This window comes from Lacerta agilis, chromosome 6, assembly GCF_009819535.1.
Source record: "Lacerta agilis isolate rLacAgi1 chromosome 6, rLacAgi1.pri, whole genome shotgun sequence".
Lineage (NCBI taxonomy): Eukaryota > Metazoa > Chordata > Lepidosauria > Squamata > Lacertidae > Lacerta > Lacerta agilis.
The window spans coordinates 49,119,722-49,141,494 of record NC_046317.1 but is presented as its reverse complement, the minus strand read 5'-3'; the positions used below and the strand labels follow the sequence as shown (position 1 = coordinate 49,141,494).

The 21,773-nt window shown below is 44.7% G+C and overlaps 1 protein-coding gene across 1 annotated transcript in view; it reads left to right on the top strand.

The window, feature by feature from the left end:
- The window catches only part of TULP1 (TUB like protein 1), a 30,128-nt gene extending 17,277 nt beyond the window's left edge, over positions 1–12,851 (top strand). Inside the window, exons 7-14 of the mRNA XM_033152534.1 lie at positions 1,173–1,307; positions 1,830–1,930; positions 2,719–2,889; positions 3,896–4,008; positions 5,346–5,454; positions 7,183–7,281; positions 8,208–8,379; positions 11,950–12,851. Of these exons, the coding sequence (XP_033008425.1) occupies positions 1,173–1,307; positions 1,830–1,930; positions 2,719–2,889; positions 3,896–4,008; positions 5,346–5,454; positions 7,183–7,281; positions 8,208–8,379; positions 11,950–12,083 (1,034 nt within the window). The 3' untranslated portion in view covers positions 12,084–12,851. The remainder of the gene's footprint in view (positions 1–1,172; positions 1,308–1,829; positions 1,931–2,718; positions 2,890–3,895; positions 4,009–5,345; positions 5,455–7,182; positions 7,282–8,207; positions 8,380–11,949) is intronic.
- The last annotated feature ends 8,922 nt before the right edge of the window (positions 12,852–21,773 follow it).

The following is a 21,773-nucleotide window of genomic DNA, read 5'->3' as shown; positions in this document are numbered from 1 at the left end:
ACAATTCTGGTAGCCTCTTAAAGAAGGCTTAAAGAAGCTTATGCCAACCTGGTGCCCTCCAGATTCTCTGGACTACAAGTCCCAGGAGCTCCAGCCAGCATGGACATGGTATCTGGGGTGGATGGGGGAGACTCTTACACACACACACCCCATGCAAGTCTAAGTATGTATTTTTGTTCCTAGTTTTGGGCATGAGAAGTCTCCAAAACTTAGAGTGAGGAAGCAACCAAGCTCCATTATGTAGAATGAAGGCACATAGAGTTATTCTATTGCCAATGCTTATATTTTGCAAATAAGCAACACTTTCCTGCTAATCAGCACTTCCTGAGGGTTTTGGGGGAGACCCAGTGATATCCATTAGGGCAGGGGTCAGCAAACTTTTTTTGGAGGGAGCTGGTCCCCTTGGTCCCCCAGACCTTGTGGCAGGCAGGACTGCACATGTGCGCAGTGGAGGGGGCTTCTCTCTCCTCCTCCTCTCTCCCCCAGCCCCTCCCCTCGCCCTGCCTACCTATGGTGCTGCCAGCACAAGTGTGGGCTGGCTCCGGAGAGGTGCTGCGCTGCACTCTGCCAACCACAGCTCCCGTGATTGCCGTTGCTCTCGGACCACTTGCCCCTCCACCACCACCAGCCTCTGCTGTTTGCAAGGGCAGTGCACCGCCTCTCTGGAGCCAGCCAGCCCTTTTGGAGAGGCGCTGTGCTGTGCTCTGCCAACTGTGGCACCTGTGCCTGCCCTTGTGAGTGGCAGAGGCTGGTGGTGGCGGCAGCGGAGGGATGAGCAGCCTGAAAGGGCTGGCTGGCTCCGGTGAGGCGCTGCCCAAAATGGCACTCAGCCAGCTCAGCCCAGCCCCCAGAAGGGTGAGGAGAAGCCAGAAGGAGGGAGGGAGGAGGTGCCGCAGTGTGTGAGAGGGAGAGGGGGAAGTGGCGCCCCCAAAAATGGTGGCGCAGGAAAAAAATTAACGAGAAAATTTTTATGATAAAAGTTTAACGAACAGAATCCACACAATCCACGGACCATCCATAGGCCGGATCCTGAGGGCAATTGGGCCAGATGCAGCCCACGGACCATGGTTTGCTGACCCCTGCATTAGGACATAGCAAGATATCATTACCAAAAATAAAATACAGCCTGATTCCTTTCTACAATTTTAAAACCTTGCTCTCCACAACACTAGATCTGAAAGATAGTGAGACAGAAGGTGATTCTGATTCTAGCACCAAGCCAACAAAAACTGAAAAAAAGAAGAGCACAGCTTCCATGTTTCAGGCTGGAGCAGAAGGCTCCAAGGAGAAGAAAACTAAAAAGAAAGGTAGGTGCAGCATCAGCCCCTTGCAAACAGTGAACAGGGTAAGGAGATGGAGCAAGAAGGTGCATTCGGTTAGGACCGAAACACAGTCATTGCAGCTGGTCCAGCAAATTTAGCTAGTGCAGAATGCTGCTGCCCCAAGGTTGACATGCTCAGCTAACAACAACAACAACTGTTACTGTAGCCTGACCTTGGTTGATGCAATTGTGTTCATTAATTTGTTACACTCCCAGAAATAAGCAGAGTTGTCTTACAGTTATCCTGTATCCATTACTGGTTCCTGTTATAAAATTTTATAATCGCTTAGGGGACTTCATAAAATGTATGGACACCCCCACCCCCATTTCACAGATTGAATACAGAAAAGTCCAATTCATCAGGATGCTAGACTAGAGAACAGGATGCTGGACTACATGGGTCTCCAACCTGCTCCATCAGGACTCTGACAAAGGCCAGTCTGGATGCTGCATTCAAGGATATACTCACTGGGTGGCCACTAAGCACAGTGTTCTTTTTTTTCTGCAGCTCCTCTCAAAGCCACTGAAAATGAAAGTGAGGATGAGCCCACAGAAGCAGCAGCTCAAAAGAACACCAACAAGAAAGGAAAAACAAAGAAATCCAAGAAGGTAGATAGCTAGCTGGGAATGCTCCTAGGGGGCATGTGAGGGATTCAAAATCCCCTTTGAAAGAAGGTGCTTTGTGAAAGTCAGAGCAGTTTCTTCAGCGAAGTCATTTCTTGGGGGGGGGGGGGAGACTACAAATCTTTACCAAAAGCGGGAATGAAGCTATGGTGTATTAACAGCGCTAGCCACCTCTGTGCATTGAAACAAATATACAGTATACAGGCGCACTGTCTACTTCCCTAGCTTGTCTTCCTCAGTTTTCTTTATACAGGACCAGCTTCCAGAGTAGACAATTAAATTACAGCTGGGGAAGCTAATTTCCAGCCCAGGTTGCAACCCTGTTCACCTTTGCTGCCATCTGGCTTTTCTCTACGACATTCCTGATCTGAGAAGCCAACCATGGATTCCCTGATGGGGAGGGCATGTGATTTCAGAGAGTGCGCCAGTCTCAGTTCACACAGAGACCAGCCACTGTTGCCCCTGACACCTCCTTCCCAGTGCAACCTGGCCCTTTGTCCCAGGATGCTCTGCTCAGAGAATCCAGGGGTCACACTTGAGTTTTTTAAGCAAGTGGAATTTAGCTAGCAGAAGATCTATTGCAACAGACAGCGGGGCAGGGGAACTAACCAACCAAGCAACCAGGATAGATGTGGTTGGGGATGAGGCCATATATGTGAAGAAGAAGAAACACAAACACAGCAGGTGACTAGTGGAGGTCATGCTGGAAAGCCTGGGGCAGAACAATGTCCTTGAAACAAACCTCTCTTCCCTTTCTTGGTGCTGGACAATAGAAGGATGAGAGACCGCCTTCCCCAGTCATTGAAGTGGACAATCTGGAGGAATTTGTGCTACAGCCAGCTCCGCAAGGAGTGACCATTAAGTGTCGGGTCACTCGAGACAAGAAGGGGATGGACCGGGGCCTCTATCCTACATACTACCTTCATTTGGATAATGACAAAAAGGTGAGTTGCTCAGTGGGAGTGTTGCCTTTTGTGAGGAAACAGAGATGACCTGGCAGCAAAGCCACTTATAAGGATGGGTAAAAAGTGCTGATAAATATATTCCTCTTGATAGAGATCATATGTCAACTTCTTTTCCAAGAGCCAAACGGGTTGCATGCATTAATCGCAAAACATGCACTCTCTCTCTCCTTTGTTATGTATGTAGAAGCTGCAGGGGAAGCCTGAGCGGCCTCAGAGCCATAGGGAAAGGAGAAAGGAAATTCAACACACACTCTCCCAGTGCAGTCTCAAGACTGCTCAAGTTTTCCCTTGCTTGGAGAGGCACACACAGCGATCTCTTCTCACAAGTGCAGCTGTACATAGGGGAGGAAATGGATCAAACCACTCTTGTGATAAAAAGTTTTAAGCTGATTTCCATTCCTATCTACAGAATGCACACAACTCTGGAAACAGGAGCCTCTGCCCAATTGTCTCTGGCAAACCAATATGCGCTCACTGCTACTGTGGCTCTTTGGCTTCTCTCCTTTCTCTAATTGTGAAATGGAGGTATTTCACAATTTAAAAGACTCTTAACAAGAGGAAACCAGTAATTAAACCCCCACCCCACCCTTTGTGCACGGAACAGAAACTGCCTAATGAAGGGGGTAATTTATCACTAATGCTGAAGCAACTAGAGATGGAAGCGGCAAGAAGGATGCTTCTAACTAAAGTCTCGGGAGATGTTTGCCAAATGGGACTTACTTTTAAGAAAACGTCATAGGAGGGTCATGGGGATGGGCGTTGTACTAACTACCCTGTGGCACAACCACCTTAATTCATTTCCCATCTGTGGAAAAGTAATGCCTCAGCAGCCCTAAAGGCATGTAGCGTGGAAGCCACTTGAGGACTTAAAGTAGTAATAACAACAACAACAACAATAACAACAACAACAATAATTGTGGAGCTTGGGGTTTCTGTATGCATTACAATAACTGCAGCTGCCGTTACTTCCACCTGTCTCTTGCAGGTCTTCCTACTAGCCGGTCGCAAGCGCAAAAAGAGCAAGACCTCTAACTACCTGATTTCCATTGATCCCACTGACTTGTCTCGGGGTGGAGAGAACTTCATTGGAAAGCTGAGGTTAGGCTTGACATCAGGAAATGGTTCAGACATAACAGTACACTCTGCAGGGAGCAATGCAATCACACAACATAGGCTTCCCTTTAAATACAGGGAGGCTGATTAAAAAACAAGCTAGCTTTTGTGTCTGGGAAAGATTCATTTCTGATTGGTTTCTAATTTCTGCCTAGTTGGGGCACATTTACACAGAAGGAAGCCAATGAGATAGCCTTTTATTTATGGCCCTCCAGATGTTTCCAGACTACAACTCCCATCATCCCTGAGCATTGGCCATGCTAGATGGGGCTGATGGGAGTTGGAGTCCAGCAACTTTAAAAAGGGTCTCAAATACCCCATCTCTGCGATAGGTGGCTTGCTTTATGCATTCCGTTGCTGCAAGGTGCCATGAACTAGGATTTCCTTGCTTGGAATTACTCCAAAAGCAACTCTTATTATTAAGGAGGGAACTCTCCACACTACATTTTTTTTTTTGCAAGTCCCCCTGGTTATTACAATATTTTGTTGCAGGTCCCACTGGTTATTATACAGCACCATAAATGTGCATGGCAGTTTACAGTGTTTCATGGCTAAAGTCCCACATTTTCAGTGCCGCTTTAGCTTATTTGGGCAGCCCATACTGACCTCCCAAGTAGCAGGACTCTGACTGCAAACAAGTTTACATGTGAGGGGAGGGGGAGCGTAGTCTTTGCATATTTACATTGCAGATGGTGCTCACAGGTAAATAAAAAATGTCCAGAACACAGGAAGCTGCTTTATGCAGAGTCAGACCATTGGTCCATCTAGATTAAGTGATCAAGCAGTCTTTGCCAGCCCTGCTTGGAGATGCTGGGGATTGAACCTGGGATCTTTGGCATGCAAAACCTGAGCTTGCCACCAAGTTACAGCCTCTCCCTTAACGTGTGGCCTCTCTTTCCCCTGGTGTGGAGATTTGTCAATAATTACACCCCTAGCCCAGCAAGCCAGACGCACCCTGTTATCAGATCTGCTATCAAGATTGTCCCTCGGGGCAGGGCAGAAGTGGTTTAGCCGGTTCTATCCAGAGGAGAGGCATGTCACATTGGCAATTTAATTGGCCTGGGCATTTGGAAATACTGAAGATGCCCTGATTGAGTGACCTTTCCATTCCCTCCTTATCCCATCCCACTCCCATATTCCCTCCCTCTCTTACATACACACATATAGACTATACCCACATTGATGCAAAGTATACTTAGTTAAATCAATGTTACAGTGTTTATTTTAACAGAAAAGGGGTAATTGTGCAAAGGGAGTCCTTGGCTCTAAAACCCTCATCTGCTTTGCCTGATTGCTGTTGTGGTTTTTTCTTTTGCTTTTAGATCCAATTTGATGGGTACTCGGTTTTCGGTGTTTGATAATGGCGTGAATCCTGACAGAGCAAATTCGGATTGGTCAAATGTGCGCCAGGAGCTTGCAGCTGTTGTTTATGTAAGGAACCGCATTGTGCCACTCCATCTTTTCTAGCCATAATCTCCTGGGCAGCTGCTTTCAGTGGCTAGAATATGCTAGAATATGCTTGTGGGTACCTTTCCCAAGGGAGGCTTGAGAACTCTTTGTCTGCTGTAAAAACTGTTCCTGAGTGGAACAGAGTCTTAATGCTGACCAGTTAGTGTCACCCAATGCAGGTAAAATCTGCAGGGTCTACATTGCATGGAGTGGCTGGGGATAATTCAAGGCTGGGGGTGGAGTTATGCTTGTCATAACTTGATGCCTTTTCAAAGCTAACCTAGATGTTTCCAAGGCATGTGTTACATTAGCCAAGCCCCTGTCCAATCCGCTTACTTTTTAAACCACCCCGCCATATTTCAGTCCAGCCAAGGGTGGTCCCTTATTCTCTGGGAACCAAAAAGGTATCTACATCCACAGACAGGTAAAATAAATGCTGCAGCTGGCACAGGCTTCACCCGACTCCATTTTTGTGGACATGGGTGCTCTCCATGTCCAAGGGCTTCTCTCAAGGCACACGCCCTTATAAGAATGTGTATGCAGCACTATACCTTCAAAGCGCATTCCCTCAAAGAATTCTTGACACCGTAGTTGGTTAGAAGTTGCTTGGAATTATAACTCTGATAGGGTTAAACTGCACTGCCCAGAATTCTTAGAGGGGAAATAGTAAGCAATGGAGTGTACCTAATATGGGCGCGGGTGGCCCCACAGAGCCTAGGGCTTGCTGATCCCCTTCACGGGGTGAGCTCCCATTGTTCGGTCCCTGCTCCTGACAACCTAGCAGTTCGAAAACACATCAAAGTGCAAGTAGATAAATAAGTACCTCTCCGGCGGGAAGGTAAACGGCGTTTCCGTGCGCTGCTCTGGTTTGCCAGTAGCGGCTTAGTCATGCTGGCCACATGACCTGGAAGCTGTACACCGGCTCCCTCGGCCAATAAAGCGAGATGAGCGCCGCAACCCCAGAGTCGTCCTAACAGTCAGGGGTCCCTTTACCTTTAACAGAACAATCACGCTTGCCATCTCCAGATGCAATCATCAATATCTCCTCCATTCTCTAAGCTAGGGGCAGGCATAGATAGATCCTGGCCCTGAAAACAAATTCTTGAGCTGGGCAGCATGTGCTCAGAGGCACCCTGTTCTTTAATTCTAGACGTATTTCTTCTCTCCTGAGTCACTGTTTTGCATTTGACTCTGCTTGGTGGACCTTGGGGCTTTATTATTATTTAAGTACTTTTTATTAGTTCCCCCCCCCCAGATATACAAATAGTTCTCAGTTAGAGTGCATTGCCAAAGAGCCATTCTTTCCCATACACAAAATAAACTGTAAAGCATATAATAAAAACATCATTTAAACAAACAACACAAAACCTTGGGGGTTTTATTTGAGAGAGAAAAAGGTAGATCCCACATGCTGACATTTGATCATCACCAGCAAATACTCTTGCCAGGCTAAGAAAGTAGAGAAAGGAAGGTTTAAAAAAAAAAAATCTAACCCCTTTTCATGTTATAGCAATGTTGTTTTTGTTTTATATGTTGGGAGGACGCAACACTACCATGGCAAAGCTGTAGCACAAGCTTGAGACTGACAGGATAGCTGCTTTAAGCTGTTACGAATCAGATAGTTTGGGGCGGGGATATAAACAAATTAATCATGTTTTGAGGATATATGACTGTGATTGAGTTATAAGCATTCTGGGGTTTCTGTTTCAGGAGACAAATGTATTAGGATTCAAGGGGCCTCGAAAAATGACAGTGATTATCCCTGGAATGAATTCAGACAATGAGAGGGTGCCAATCCGACCCCGAAATGTAAGTTACCAACATGATAAGCATCTACGACACAATCCTAGAGGCAATCTGGGGAAAGGGAGATTTTGATGCCTGGATGCCAGCATTGAGGTCTCCAGCCAGCCTGGCACCACCAATGGAACAATAGAAGGGCCCTCGGAGCCAGAGGGGGCAGGGACCTCCATTTAAAAAATACGAGCGACTAAAATAAGGAGGGGCAGAAGACCTTAGAAGAATTGGCAGGTGTCTCTCGGTGCTGTGTACACATTTGGGGTGGAATACACCTAACAAGTCCCCTCAGTGCAAACCATGTAAGGTCTTCCACTGTCACAAAGGGGGCTTTCCCCCTCTGTCCTCTCCTTGCAGCAGCCCCCCCCCCACAATTGGCTTGGAGGGGTCAGAAGAACCCCCAGAACAGGGGGAGGAGAAGGGGTCATTCCACCTAGCAAGTTGATATCCTTGCACTGATGGCATGTTCACCATAGCATGACACCCTTAATATACTGGAATCTTAGTATCCTATCATGACAGGATGTTCCTAGTGCTACCCAATCACTGTTTTGCTATTTAAGTTACAAGTGGAATTGCAAATGATTTTCCACGTTCAGAGTCCTGAACCTTTCTTTTGGCCACACTGGTGGCCTTGAGGAACCTGCGATAGGTGGGTCCATTTGCAACTCATCCCACATTCAGTATAAATGTTGCAGTGGGTGCCATTTATGACCATGATTTTATTTTATTTTATTTCTTAATCAGTCCTCTCATTCCCACACACACACAAAAATGAAAGTGAGGTATAGCACTATAATACTGTACTGGTAGCATGGTCCCTTATCTCTGGGAACCGGAAAGGTATATCCACAGACAGATAAACCAAATGCTGCAGCTGGCACTGAAGCGTGTTTGGAAATCATTTAATTTTGTGCTTTTCTCACACTTCTTGCCAGGATAATGATGGGCTGCTCATCAGATGGCAAAACAGGATAATGGACAACTTAATCGAACTGCATAACAAAGCCCCAGTGTGGAATGACGAGACCCAGTCTTATGTGCTCAACTTCCATGGCAGAGTTACTCATGCCTCTGTCAAGAACTTCCAAATTGTCCACAGCAATGACGGTAAGTTCTATGGAATTCTCTTGGCCCATAAGAGTGAAGGCAGACCTCAAAGAATCATAGAATTGTAGAGTTGGAGGAATCTTTTACCCAACGTGGGGCTTGAACCCACCACCTTGAGATTCTCATGCTCTACTGACTGAGCAATCCTACATTGTGCTAACTTAGGAGGTCAACCAGGATTGGCTCTGGAATTATTGCTACTCTAGGCAATAAAGTGGGTGGAGCAAGGTCGTCCTTGTATTATAATCTCCATTTCAACAGACAACTTATAATCTGAAGAGAGATGGGGCAGAAAGGTATAAATAAGGAAAGGTATAATGACAGCGTCATTATATTATCTGTGTTGGGGTTTGCTTTTCTCTCACATTTATGCTTTGCTAATAAATTGCTTGGGATGCTGGTTCATTGATAACAATAATTATAGAACCAATCAGATTTGGAGACAAGGCATGCAGAAAGCTGGATAAGCAGATGCTTTTGACTCAGATGCTAGTTGAGTGCCAAAGTAGACTTGAAATTGGGTCTGCAATATGAGGGCTGTGTGGTCACACAATGGCTTCAAAAGGACTGTTTGCCATGCATAACAGCATGCTCAGGTGACCACTTCATGCCTGAACCACACATCTATATGTGGCATAGTAGCCACTTGAAACTGTAACTGTGTGAAACCAACACTCAGGAGGAGGTTCAGATGAGAGAGAGTTTTATGGTGGCATGGTGACAATCTCTGTGATTGCATGGGAAGCTCTTTCCCATGAATGACTTGCCACATGGAGTTGCCTCTGGGCAATTGGTTGTGTTTTTTTTCCAAATGCCAACCACATCACAGAGTACATGTGTGGACCAGGACTGACCTAAAAAGAAAAGGCAGCAGAGTTTGGAAATAAGTTGTCGGAGTTGTTGTGTAATTTAGGCCAGAGGAAACCAGAATGTCCACTTTCCAGACACAAGGATACCTGACCTATCTGCTGTGAGAAGAACCTTCCTGAAGTCTGCACTCTGTAATCACAATTTGGGAATGTGTTGAGTTTTACAACCAGACCTGAACGAGCCACCAAACTCTCTAAGGAGTTTGCCTAAATGTAGACAGGAAGGGAGGCATGCAAAAATCATCCACGAGAGGGAGCATGACAGTTGGAAGACAGGAATAATAAGGGTTTGGGTTCCTTGCTAAGCCCCTTGGATCTGCTGAATGACTTGGAGCCAAGCTTTTGTCTGGTTTTGTCTCTGTTGTTTGAGGTTGGAATTATTCCTGGGTATGCTTCAAAGTTTTGAGTGTTAATTTATGAGACACTCGTAAACTCTGACGTATACACAAGGTGTTCCTGATTACTCAAGACAGTCATCCAGTTTCTGATGAGGCTAATCCAAAATGGCCAATAACGGGTACCACTTGGGCACTAATTGTCCAATTGATATGTAGCCTCCAACTCAAAAGAACTGTTCTGGCATTTCCCATTAGTCATGAAATACCTTGGGGTACAAGATGCCAAGGACTGCATTGATTTCACTCAAGAGGCATGTGCAAATAGTGTTAGACTTCTTTATGTAATAAAGATCTAAAGGGTGTTTTTCTAATCACAGTGTTGATATTTTGAGTTAGCGTATTCTATAGGCAGAACAAGGGATTCCAGGATCCCTTATGCCTTTGATGATTGATTTGGGTCACTCACACAGCTCGTAATATAAGTTTTCCTATGCCTCTATGAACACCCTCTAAGGATAACAGCAAATACACAATCATTGATCCAAGGCTGCCAAATAGTTTTCAAGCTCTGATTCATCCTTGAATGTACTAATCAGAAGTGCATTTCATTTAGGGGTTGCTAAATGAGATAATACGGGGTGCATTTACTAAATAAGAACAAAATTAAGACTGGGGTGGACTTTGATAATCTCTGGTAATATGGTGCCTTGAGCAAGGCCAAAATTTGGTGCCCACAAACGGATCTTAATAATTTTATTATTTGTACTCTGCCCACCTGACTGGGTTGCCCAAGCCACTCTGGGAGGCTTCTCAATTTTGTGCCCACTCGGCTGAGTGCCCTGTGTGGGGGAACACAAGGTCAAATTGGAAGAAATGTTATTCATGAAATGAGCAGTTGTGTGAATGGCTTTTAAAAAGTAAGTAGCAGGACTGAGGTATCTAATTCTGATCAGGACCCTGGCAGGGGGTGGTAGGCACTGGGGCTTAGCCTTAATTGGGACCACACTAGGCTAAAGCCTCCCTACCACCAGGGTCAACATCTAGACCCCACCCTCCTAGCGTTGCTATTCCATTCTTAAAAACTACTCCCAAAACTGCTACTTGTGTCTCACTTAATTCGGCCCACATTACATCCTCCTAGAGAGAGCATACAGGTGGACCACGTTGGAAAACATGGCCCAAGCTTTGTGAACAACGAGCTCAAAAGTCTCTCCAGTATCCATCCAACATGCTGAAATCAGCTGCAAACTTGGGGTGTGCACATTGCTGTGTGACTATAAGAATATGGGCCTAAGCTTTTTGTGGTGTGTGCGTGCATGCGTGTGCTTTGATCTTGTGCTGGTTGATGCTCAAAGAAGCAACTCTTGATACAAAAAGAGGACAAAACGTTGACACTCCCATCCCCCTTGTGAGTGCTGGGGCTGTGAGCACCCTGCAGAATTCACATGAGAGCAACAAACATAGGCAGCCAAGCAATTTCGCCGAGTGTGTGACTTGTCTGCTTGTCACCTGTCCAGCCCAATCAGGGGATGTTACTGTCTCGGGTGTAGGATTACAGGACAGAAAGAACCTGCTCAGGGCCCCAGTTATTTTTACAGATTTCTTGTTGCTCTCACTGGTAACAAAGGGAGTCATGACCGAAGCAGTGAGTCAGAGAGACCTCTAGAATGCCACAAATGTTTTGGTTAGGAATTCTGGTGAGGGGGTAGGTCTCGGGGGGGGGGGGGGAGGCAGCACATATTGGGTCTTGTGCTCTGTCCACCCAGCTGGAAAAAAGAAGTGTACTTACTTGGTAGCTCTGTTGAAGAAGAAGCAGGCATTCATTGCCCAGCAGGTGGCCAGTCAACTCCTGAACTCTGCTGTTCTCTTCCCTGTCCCATCCTGCTGTCTTCTCCTTAGCATTTGAATAGGAGGGTCCGGAATAAAAAGGTTTTGTTCAGCTCCATGTGAGCCACACTCCCTTAGCACTGGAAAGAGAGATATAAGCCATATGGTAGCAAACCTGTTCTCTTCAGGCATTCACTGCGAAGTCACCTCTCGTGACGACATCTTAGGAACATCCAACTTCCTTTCAAATGTCTGGAGGCAGCTATGCCAAGATAATAACATCAAAAGGTTCTGGTCAAGATAGAAATGCAACAAGGTGGGTTTTGGGGGGGAGCATTAAAGTTTGGCAACTCTAGAAATGTGAACCCCATTCTTCTCATGACAGTGGGCCAGTGGTGAAGAGTCATTTCAACTGGAAGGCACAGAGGACCAGAAGTTGTCATTACTCATTTTGGGGTGGGGGCTGTGGCATTGTAGCAGAGCCTATTTTTGGTCCATCTGCTGAAATGATGGTGTGTTCAACTCTTTTCCTACAGTGGACTACATCGTCTTGCAGTTTGGCCGTGTAGCTGATGATACTTTCACCCTGGATTACAACTACCCACTGTGTGCTGTGCAAGCTTTTGCCATCGCCCTATCCAGCTTCGATGGGAAGCTGGCTTGCGAGTAGCATGTCATGCCTAGGTTGTCCTGAGTCTGGGCCAGAGAGGCGGAATCAAAACAAAGCCCCTTCTATCTGGACTGTCTGCTGCAGACAAGAATTTGTCTGATGATATAAAGCAAATGAGATAGTGTGAACAGGAAGAACAGCTTAACTGGTATTGCTAAATGTTTCCAACATGCAACTGGGAGGAGGAGAAGAAGAAGAAGAAGAAGAAGAAGAAGAAGAAGAAGAAGAAGAAGAAGAAGAAGAAGAAGAACTTGCAGAATCAATAAGCACGAACACATAGTCAGAGAGTAGGTTTAGTTGGCAACACCATATGCACACACATGTCCTTGGCATTTGCCTTGTAAAAGAAACAGTGCTAAAGCCCCAGCAAAACAGCTGCTTTACGCTGCAGTATTCTGGAAGGTCCATAACTCTAGGACGCTAAAAAACAAAACAGAGAAAAAATAATCTCTGTTAAGTTACTTACTGCCAAGGGATTTGGAACCAGCTAATGGTCTCAGGCTATCAAACAGTCACTTCCTGCATATATATACTTAACAGTTAAGACTAGCCATTGTTTGGTTCTTTGAATCCCAGAAGAATTTGACTTCTTTAGATTATTGGTGGGGTGGGTGGTTCTCTTTGATAATTTATAATTTACATGTGGAATTTTTACATGGATGCTGGGGTTTCTTTTCTCTCTACTGATAACTATCAATAAAACAGTAAGTGGTGGGACAAGCTCCAATTTCTTGACATTTTAAAAATCATGGTCTGCCTAGCTACTAATCTAAACAAGTTAGATGTAAATGTATAAGTTGCTTTTGAAGTATTTTTTCGATTTGTATTTATCCGATTTGTAACTCTGGCATCTAACAGCTTACTTTGTTGGGTGAGCTGGGCGGCCTCTCAAAACCAGTGGCAACCAGCGCCCATTGAGACTAGCGAGATGGAATGCAGGTAGCCAAAACAGTAGGTAGAGCCTGAGCCAATGACAGGCATAACCAGCTAAATCTAGTATAGCCCGCATCCTCCTTCCTGCTAAGCATGGGTGCCATCTATGTGGAGCCATGGGAGCTGAGCCCCTCTCTCCCAATTTTTGGTGAAGGGGCTGGGCCCACCAAAGTTCTGTGCAGAAGACAGAATCAGGATTCAAGGTGACCTTGGTGAACTGGGCCCAAACAAACGAAATGAATTTCAATAGGGACAAATGTAAGATTCTTTATTTGTCAGCTGCACAAATATAAGATGAGGGACACCTGGCTTGCCAGTAGTACATGTGAAAAGGATCTAGCTTAACATGCTTAACATGAGTCAATAGTGTGATGCAGCAACAGCAGCCAAAAAAAAAAAAAAAAAGTGCTAAAGCTATTCTAGGTGCATCAACAGAAGTCTAGTGTACTGCTCAAGAGAAATAATTGTCCTGCTCTATTCTGCCTTGGTCAGACCATAACTAGAGTACTGTGTCCAGTTCTGGGCACCACAATTTAAGAAGGATATTGACAAGCTGGAACATGTGCAGAGGAGGGCAACCAAGATGATGTGTGAAAACCAAGCCTTATGAAGAACAGTTGAGGGATTTCAGTATGCTTAGCCTGGAAAAGAAGAGACTAAGAGGAGATACAATAGCAATCTTCAAATATCTAAATGGCTGTCACATAAAAGACAGAGCAAGCTTGTTTTATCCTGCTCTGGAGGATGGGACCCAAACCAATGGATTCAAGTTACAAGAAAGGAGATTCCAACTAAACATCAGGAAGCACTTTCTGGCGGTAAGAGCTGTTTGGCAGTGGAACGGACCCCCTCAGAAGGTGGGGGACTTTCCTTCATTGGAGGAATTAAAGCAGAGGTTCGATGGTCATCTGTCATGAATACTTTAGTTGAGTTCCCTGCCCTGTAGGGGGTTGGACTAGATGAACCTTGGGGTCCCCTCCAACACTACAATTCTGTTATTGATTTCACCAGAGGACAAAACCACACTCCTTGTTTCCTAAAGATAATTCTGCTGGTAATTTTTTTTTTTTTTTAAAGGCATTTACTGCATTTTACAGTGCACCAAAAACAAAGCACAGATCCGTCCTCCAAAAGCTTACAGTCCAACTTACGATGGGAAGCCAAGAGTAACAAGGGAATAATGCTAATAAATGCTGTTAAACATACTTAGGCTTCTTTTTAGTTAAGACAAAAGTCGATTCCAGGAGACCATTTTAAAAACCATTTCCCCTGATTTGTTTGCAGAGAGATTAGGCTGTGTTGACCATTTAATTAGCATTTATTCTCATTTGTGTCTGGGAAAGTTAGATGACACTGCATCAAAACAAGTGTTATCTATACTCCCCAATGCCTTTCCCCATCACTTTCTTTAGAGAAAAATGTCTGATCTTTTGAGGAAATGGGTTTATTGCACAAGGCCTCCCAATCAACTATAATTGTGCAGCTTGAATTTGCCTGAATCCCATCTGAAAACAGTGATAGTTTGAAAACTTTACTGGTGCACAAACTGGTGTGTAGAGTAGAAGCTGGGGTGTGGAAGTGGGAAACCATCCCCAAATACCTTTCTAGACCTTGCAAAATACTGGTAATTTCTCCATCCTCATCACTCAGGAGTAATGTGCACAAAGGAATTTTTACTAGGGAGGAGAGCACTAACTTCCCAATGTTGTCCCCATATAAATGTTATAAATAAATCGAAAGATTAGGAGAGGGATTTTTAAAAAGTGTAAGTGTTGTCTATGATAAAGCAGGTAACCCTAATTTCCCAACAGGTAACCCAAATTAGCCTTATTGTATCTAGAGGCCCCCTCTGTTGGCTATGTATAAGCAGTTTCCTTTTGTCTTACTCTTGAATCAGAACTTCTCAAGTTCAGCTTATTCTGTACAGCCTGGTTACTTTTTCTTTAGGTTTACATCATCTTACCTGCTTTACACTCTTAGGTTATGTCAGACTAGACGTATTATAGAAAGATTAAGAGTCAAGTGGAGGAAAACAACATACACATAGCTGTGCTGTAGGGGCAGCGGGGTCCCTCCCCCTTCACTATCTGTCTTCCTATTTTCCAGCATGGTTGGGAAAGTGCTAATCCTGGAGTTGCTTAGCTATTGTAAATTATCACAACACTGGATCCATTTTAAAGATGGATGAGGAGGGGAAAAGATGCCAGAAACCTTCAAGGCTCTGCCTGCTAGGTGTCTTCCTTTTGGCAATTAATAAGACTAACAATAACAATTAATTACAGCTCACATGTACAAAACATCTTTCAAGCTTCCTTCCACACCTACTTGGATGATTCATCATGGCTTAGAAGACATCTGCCATCCCACAATTAACACCACACAAAGGCATAAGGACAGGAAGTAAAGGCTCTCACTCTGTCCAACTGAAACCCAGAAAAAAATAAGGCTTGAAGTTACTTAAACCACTCCAGCATCCTAACCAAATTGAAGCACACCCATTCATCACAGGAACCCCCATGAGGACATGTATCCACCCAGCAACTTCTGAAAAAAAATCATCATAGCCCTCATCGATACTCTTGCAAAGTGTTACAAAGTGACTCACAAAGAAGAGCACCACACCTTCTGAGTCACTGCCACCAAGCACTTCCTGCAACAGTTTGTCCTTCCCATTGATGCTTTCGTCCCTTGATGGCTGCCTCCTCCAAGAAACACATCTACCTAATCCTGCTTATCTTCTCTCAAAATGTAGCCTCAACTGGCACACTCTCATTTCTGAATGCCTCCACAAACAACAGGATGGATTAGAAGAAATTATTCTAGCAACCCACTCCACCATGCACCTGATCTCAGAACCACCATCCCTGGCTACCCCCTGCTTCTCATTTGCAATATAGATGGTAATTTCTCAACTCACAGCAGCCTAAGGCCACTGTTGCAGGAAGCCAGAGGATAAATCTGCATGACAAAACAGGCAAGAAGGGCAAGGAGACCCTTATCCTTGGATGACATGAACTGACCCTGAGAGATGTACACACAGATTTTTCTTCTTCTGTAGTGTCTACTACCCCTGAATTTATAAGCAGCCATCAAAGGATAGGCTTTGTTTATGAAAAGAGGAACCGAAGTGGGAGGTGAGGGTATGTAAGAAAGGAGGTAGCAGTCTCCTACTTTTGCCAAGGAAAAGTGACAGGAACTCAAAGCCAACCTTTCACTGTCATTCGGTGTTCATAGCTTCTGGTTGTACGGCAGAGCTATATTGGTCTGTCCAAGAGTCTGTGCCAGTGCCCTTCCTCTTCTCAGTATCTGACTCTTGCAACTTCCTGCTATTCTCCTGCTGCTTCCTACATGGCAGGAATTAAGGCGAAATGAAACACAGAGTACCTCATGAGTTAGCCAGGAATATATCAAGCAAGAGGAGTTGGGCAGGGACATCAACAAGAAGGACAATCATTGTCAAGCACCATGCTCACTGTTAGGTCTGATCAGTGCATTTAATAGTCATCGTAGTAGCAGTAGCAGTAATAGCAGAAGCAGCAGTGGTAGTAGTGCTCACTGTTACACCTGACAAGTGCATTTAGCAGCAGCAGCAGCAACAGCAGCAGCAGCAGTATTTGTGGTGGTAGTGCTAGTATTTATAACCCACTCTTCATTGAATATTTCAATTCCACAGCAGGGAACAATGAAATTACACACACACACACACCAGAATCCATAAAAACAGGTCCAATAAATATCATAAACAGATTAGTGACTCTATCATAAAACAAACAAAAGTGAACAGCAGTAAGGATGATTAGAATGTTCAATTCAACCAAATACCTCTGTAAAGAAAACAGGACATTCGACTGATTAAAACAATGAAATGGTTTTTGCATGAGTTCCTACCCATCTCTCACTGGGGCAGCATTTAGACTGGGAAATAAACCCAAGATATTTGCACCCCTGGGTAATTCTTCAAGAAGGGAAACAGTAAGATGTATGCACTGTATTACTCAGTGAAATTACTGTCTTAAAGAGGAAAGCTTAGAAAACGAAAATGAAATCTGGTTCCTCTGGTTTCTACTATAGTTAGCACCACTTCATTCTCTGCAATGACTGGAAATCTGGCATAGACATTTCTGTGTGTTCTTATTAAAATGAATATGTATAATATGAAAGAAGTGATTATCAACAACTGGGTCCAGAATATTCTATTCTATTCTGTTCTGTTCTATCATCTAAAGCATGAACAAGGAATCTATAACCCTCCAGATCTGGTTGGAATCCAGCTTCCATTATCTCTGACCATTGGTCATGCTGGCTGGGGCCGATGGGAGTAGGGTTTCAACAACACTGGAGGGCCACAGGTTCCCCACCTAAAGCACTGTTTCCCAATTCTCTGTTATATAATAAAACATGTATCATGTCAGCTTCACAAGTGCTTTGAGGTTGTTTCCATGCAGCATCATTATCTTAAATTTGAAAGGATGGTGACTGGGCACTGACTAACTGATGTGATTAATGTTTTTATCTCAATCAAAGCCAACTCAAGTCTTGCATTTTTTTATCACCTCCAGAGGTTGCACACATTTACATTTGTATTTATCAAGCTGGAGAACAAACAACCGATCTTGCATGCAATTTCAACTTTGGGTTGCTTTACACAACATAAATTCCATATATGTACAACATATGTATTTGCATAGTTGACAGTTATACTGTACAGTGGTACCTCGGGTTAACTACTTAATTTATTCCGGAGGTCCGTTCTTAACCTGAAACTGTTCTTAACCTGAAGCACCACTTTAGCTAATGGGACCTCCCGCTGCTGCTGTGCCGCCAGAGCACGATTTCTGTTCTTATCCTGAAGCAAAGTTCTTAACCTGAAGCATTATTACTGGGTTAGCGGAGTCTGTAACCTGAAGCGTCTGTAACCCGAAGTACCACTGTATCTGCAAGTGGCACAAAGTCCCAACTGGTGACACATTCAAGTGACATGTACACATGGTATAACAGCACATCCCCAACATGCCACACATTTGATAGATGGAATTGATATATGTGTAGGAAATTAAATAAGACTCAAAATAACTTGAAGAAAGTGCAATGACAAACTTTAATTCCACTTTTTGTCATTGAAAATAATCATTATTATTTAAATTCACACCTGACTTTATTTGGGACGCAGGTGGCACTGTGGGTTAAACCACAGAGCCTAGGGCTTGCCGATCAGAAGGTTGGCGGTTCGAATCCCTGCAACGGGGTGAGCTCCCATGGCTCAGTCCCAGCTCCTGCCCACCTAGCAGTTCGAAAGCACATCAAAGTGCAAGTAAATAAATAGGTACTGCTCTGGCGGGAAGGTAAACAGCATTTCTGTGCACTGCTCTGGTTCGCCAGAAGTGGCTTAGTCATGCTGGCCACATGACCTGGAAGCTGTATGCCGGCTCCCTCGGCCAATAAAGCAAGATGAGTGCCACAACCCCAGAGTTGTCCACGACTAGACCTAATGGTCAGGGGTCCCTTTACCTTTACCTGACTTTATTTATGAATGTATTTTAAAACACTTCAAATCTGCTTAATATTTTAAAATCTTGAAGTGATATACACAACTAGAACATTAAAAAATAAAAAGCTGTTATGAAAACAAAGATTAGGAAGTTGTTGCAGTATCCCACTCCTAGAACCTGTCTCTGTGGATGTGAAATGGAGAGGAATAGGATGCCTGGGTGGTGTTTCTGGATCAGTGAGAAACAGAAGGCCTGTTATTACAACACTTTCAGCCCACTCTTTCTGCATAAGGTTGAGCTAATGGCAGGCTAATGGCTTTTGGGTTCAACCCAACTAACTAAGACTTGTTCATTGCTGTTGTTGCTAACAGCCTAATCCATTTCATTCACACACAAACGTTTTCACATGTGCAGCTTCAACCAATGTTTGTTTGTTTTTCAAGGAAATCAGCCTAGCGGGTTTTAGATGAATCCCCTCATATGTGACAGAGCTACAGAGCCCCCTAGGCTAGCTCTGACCATCCCTACTGACCCCACTGGCTATGCTTCCTGCTAACTGCACCATTCAGCAAGTGTGGGAAGGAGTCCTATGTCATACCCTCCAACATCCAGGTGATTCAAATTGGGACACTCATTTTTTCTTTTTTTCTTTTGTCATGAAATGGAGGCATCTTGGCAGGACTGGTCTGAAACAGATGAGGAAAATGAGGAAGTGCCAGGACTGGGCTCTGAGAAGGGGCTCAGTGGGCTGGGGGACAATTGACTCAGATCCCAGGGAGGGGCTGAGCAGACTGTCAGGGGAGAAGCCCACTTTGGTGCCATTGGATATCCCATGTGCTGCATCACAGAAAACTGACATGACTCCTGAGAGGTAGAGGGAGGAAAGGGAATGAAGGACAGCAAAGAGAACAAATTGCAGAAGGAATTTTTTTGGGGGGTGCAGCAAAACCAGAAAGCAATGAGAAGGGTGTGCAGGCACACATTGGAGGAGGAGGAGGAAGTGGCCAACAAGCGCAGGAGTTTGGTGTGCCACTGCCTCACCTTGCCTCATGGGCCCTATGCCCTGGGACCTTTTGATGAAGGGTGAACTTATAAATGTTATCAATCAACCAAGACTGAAAAATGAGAAAACCCAAATGTTGTTTTAAAATGATCTTATGTTGATATTGCTACCTAGGGTTCCGGTCCACTGATGTGAAACTCATGGCCTTCCATATGCTGCTGAATGATAGTTTCCATCAAGCCCAGCCAGCTTGGCCCAAGGGTCAAGGATGATGGGAGTTGTAGTCCAACCCATGCCCAAAGGGCCATAGTTCCCCTTCTCTGTTACAGTCCATTCTGTTCATGCCTCTTCTTTATTTCAGCCATTCATATACCACTTAATTACAATGGTTTGTAAGTGGCGGACAAGAAGTTCTGTACAATAACCCTTCACACTGACAACAGCTCTGACCTAATTTCTTTTTTTGACCTTGTTGTGTCTACATCTCACACCTTACCACTCCCTCTCCTTCGCCCACTCATTGCTGCCTTGTCACCCTATTTTTGCAAGGGCCTCAAAGGCACTGGCTTCCAAGTTCTCTTTCCTTTCCCTATTTCCCATGCGGAATAAGACAGGGATGGAGAACCTGTCCCCCCCCCCAGCTGTTGATAGACTTCAGCTCCCATCACACCCAGCCAGCATGGCCAATGGTCAGAGATGCTGAGAGATGAAGACTGACGGCACCTGGAGGGCCCCTGGTTCCTCATCCCTTGACGAAAGGCTTCAACATAAATACCATGTTAGACATGTGGAAACACCATGTTTCCACATACTAAGGTACACTGAAGGGAGCTCAGTACACTGAAGGGAGCTCAGGTGGCATGATTTCCTTTGCATACTGGTGTAATAACAAAAGCAGTGTCATCAGGGCAGGTCTTTGGGGTAGACATCAGCAAAAAGAGGGGCCGGAGGGCTTCTATACACAGTTGGGCTGGCTTACCCAGCTGAAGTAAGGGAAGTAATACACATCAACTTCTAACGCAGGGGACCTCCATTTGACCATGGGAATCCAAAATAATAATAAAAAACACCTAAATGGCTGTTACTCATTTGTTGCATGTGATTTTGAGGTCTTCCCCCAAGCTAGCACTTCTCTTTCTGGGCGATCTGCATTTTCTAGGCATTCAAAGCACACTAATTTGCACTTGGGAAAATAGGCGATCCTTTCCCAAATAGTGCAGCAGTTGTGTGCGATTGTGACTGCCCTTTAGAATGTAATCCCCAATTTCAAAGGAGCACCTAATGGATCCTGCCTGTTAAATGATGGGTGTCGGTGAGTGACACAACTCCCCCACCCTGGCCTGTGTCATTTGGGGTCATTTTATTTATTGCTTTAGAGGCCGAGAGCTCCCCTGATGTACCGTTCCAGGAACATAAATCTAACCGTAAAAACAACAACTGGTGTATGCAACACACTTCTCCCCCCACACACCAGCAGTGCTCTGCTGTTGCATGAACTTCTTCACATTTAATGTCCTTAAGGCTGTAATACTTCTGCCTCTTCTGAGCCAGAGCACACATTTGCCCTATTAAAATAAAAAAAGAGGAGGAATTCGCAATTGTCTTTGAAAATGGACTTAAACTGCACAGGGATAGCATATACTGACTGATCAACTTGATGAGTCCTCAGTCCCTAATTTTTATCCTGAATCACATAACGATAATAACAAACTAGAGGGGAAAGAAGAGCAGAGAAATAATTATTGCTGCCTCCTCCCAGCGTCATCCGACTCTTTCTTTCTTTTTCTTCCCCCTAACCTCTCTGGTTTTCCCTGCCTGCCAGCACCTGGCCTTGCTGTTTCTTCCCCCTCAACTTCTGTATTCCTGATCACATGGACCTTTGCAGCTTTTAGCTTTGCTCATTCCAGTCCTGAAGGACTCAGTCCCCAAATACATGAAAGACCACCTCTTTCCCTACAGCCCATCTCATCTGCTAACAACAACCAACAACCCTCTTGGTGCTTCCACTGCCCTCAGGGGTGTGTGTGTGTGTGTGTGTGTGTGTGTGTGTGTGGCCTTGGAGACAGCCTTCCCTGCGGCAGCCCCTAACAACTCCCTTCCAACAGAGGTGCATCTGGCACCTTCACTATAGAGCTTTTGCCGAATACTGAAGATGCACCTCTTTACCATGGCTTTTGGCATTAATTGGTTAGAAAGGTGATTAGGGCATTTTGAACTGACTGCATCATTTATAACAGATCACAGTAAAATGATATAGTTGGAAAC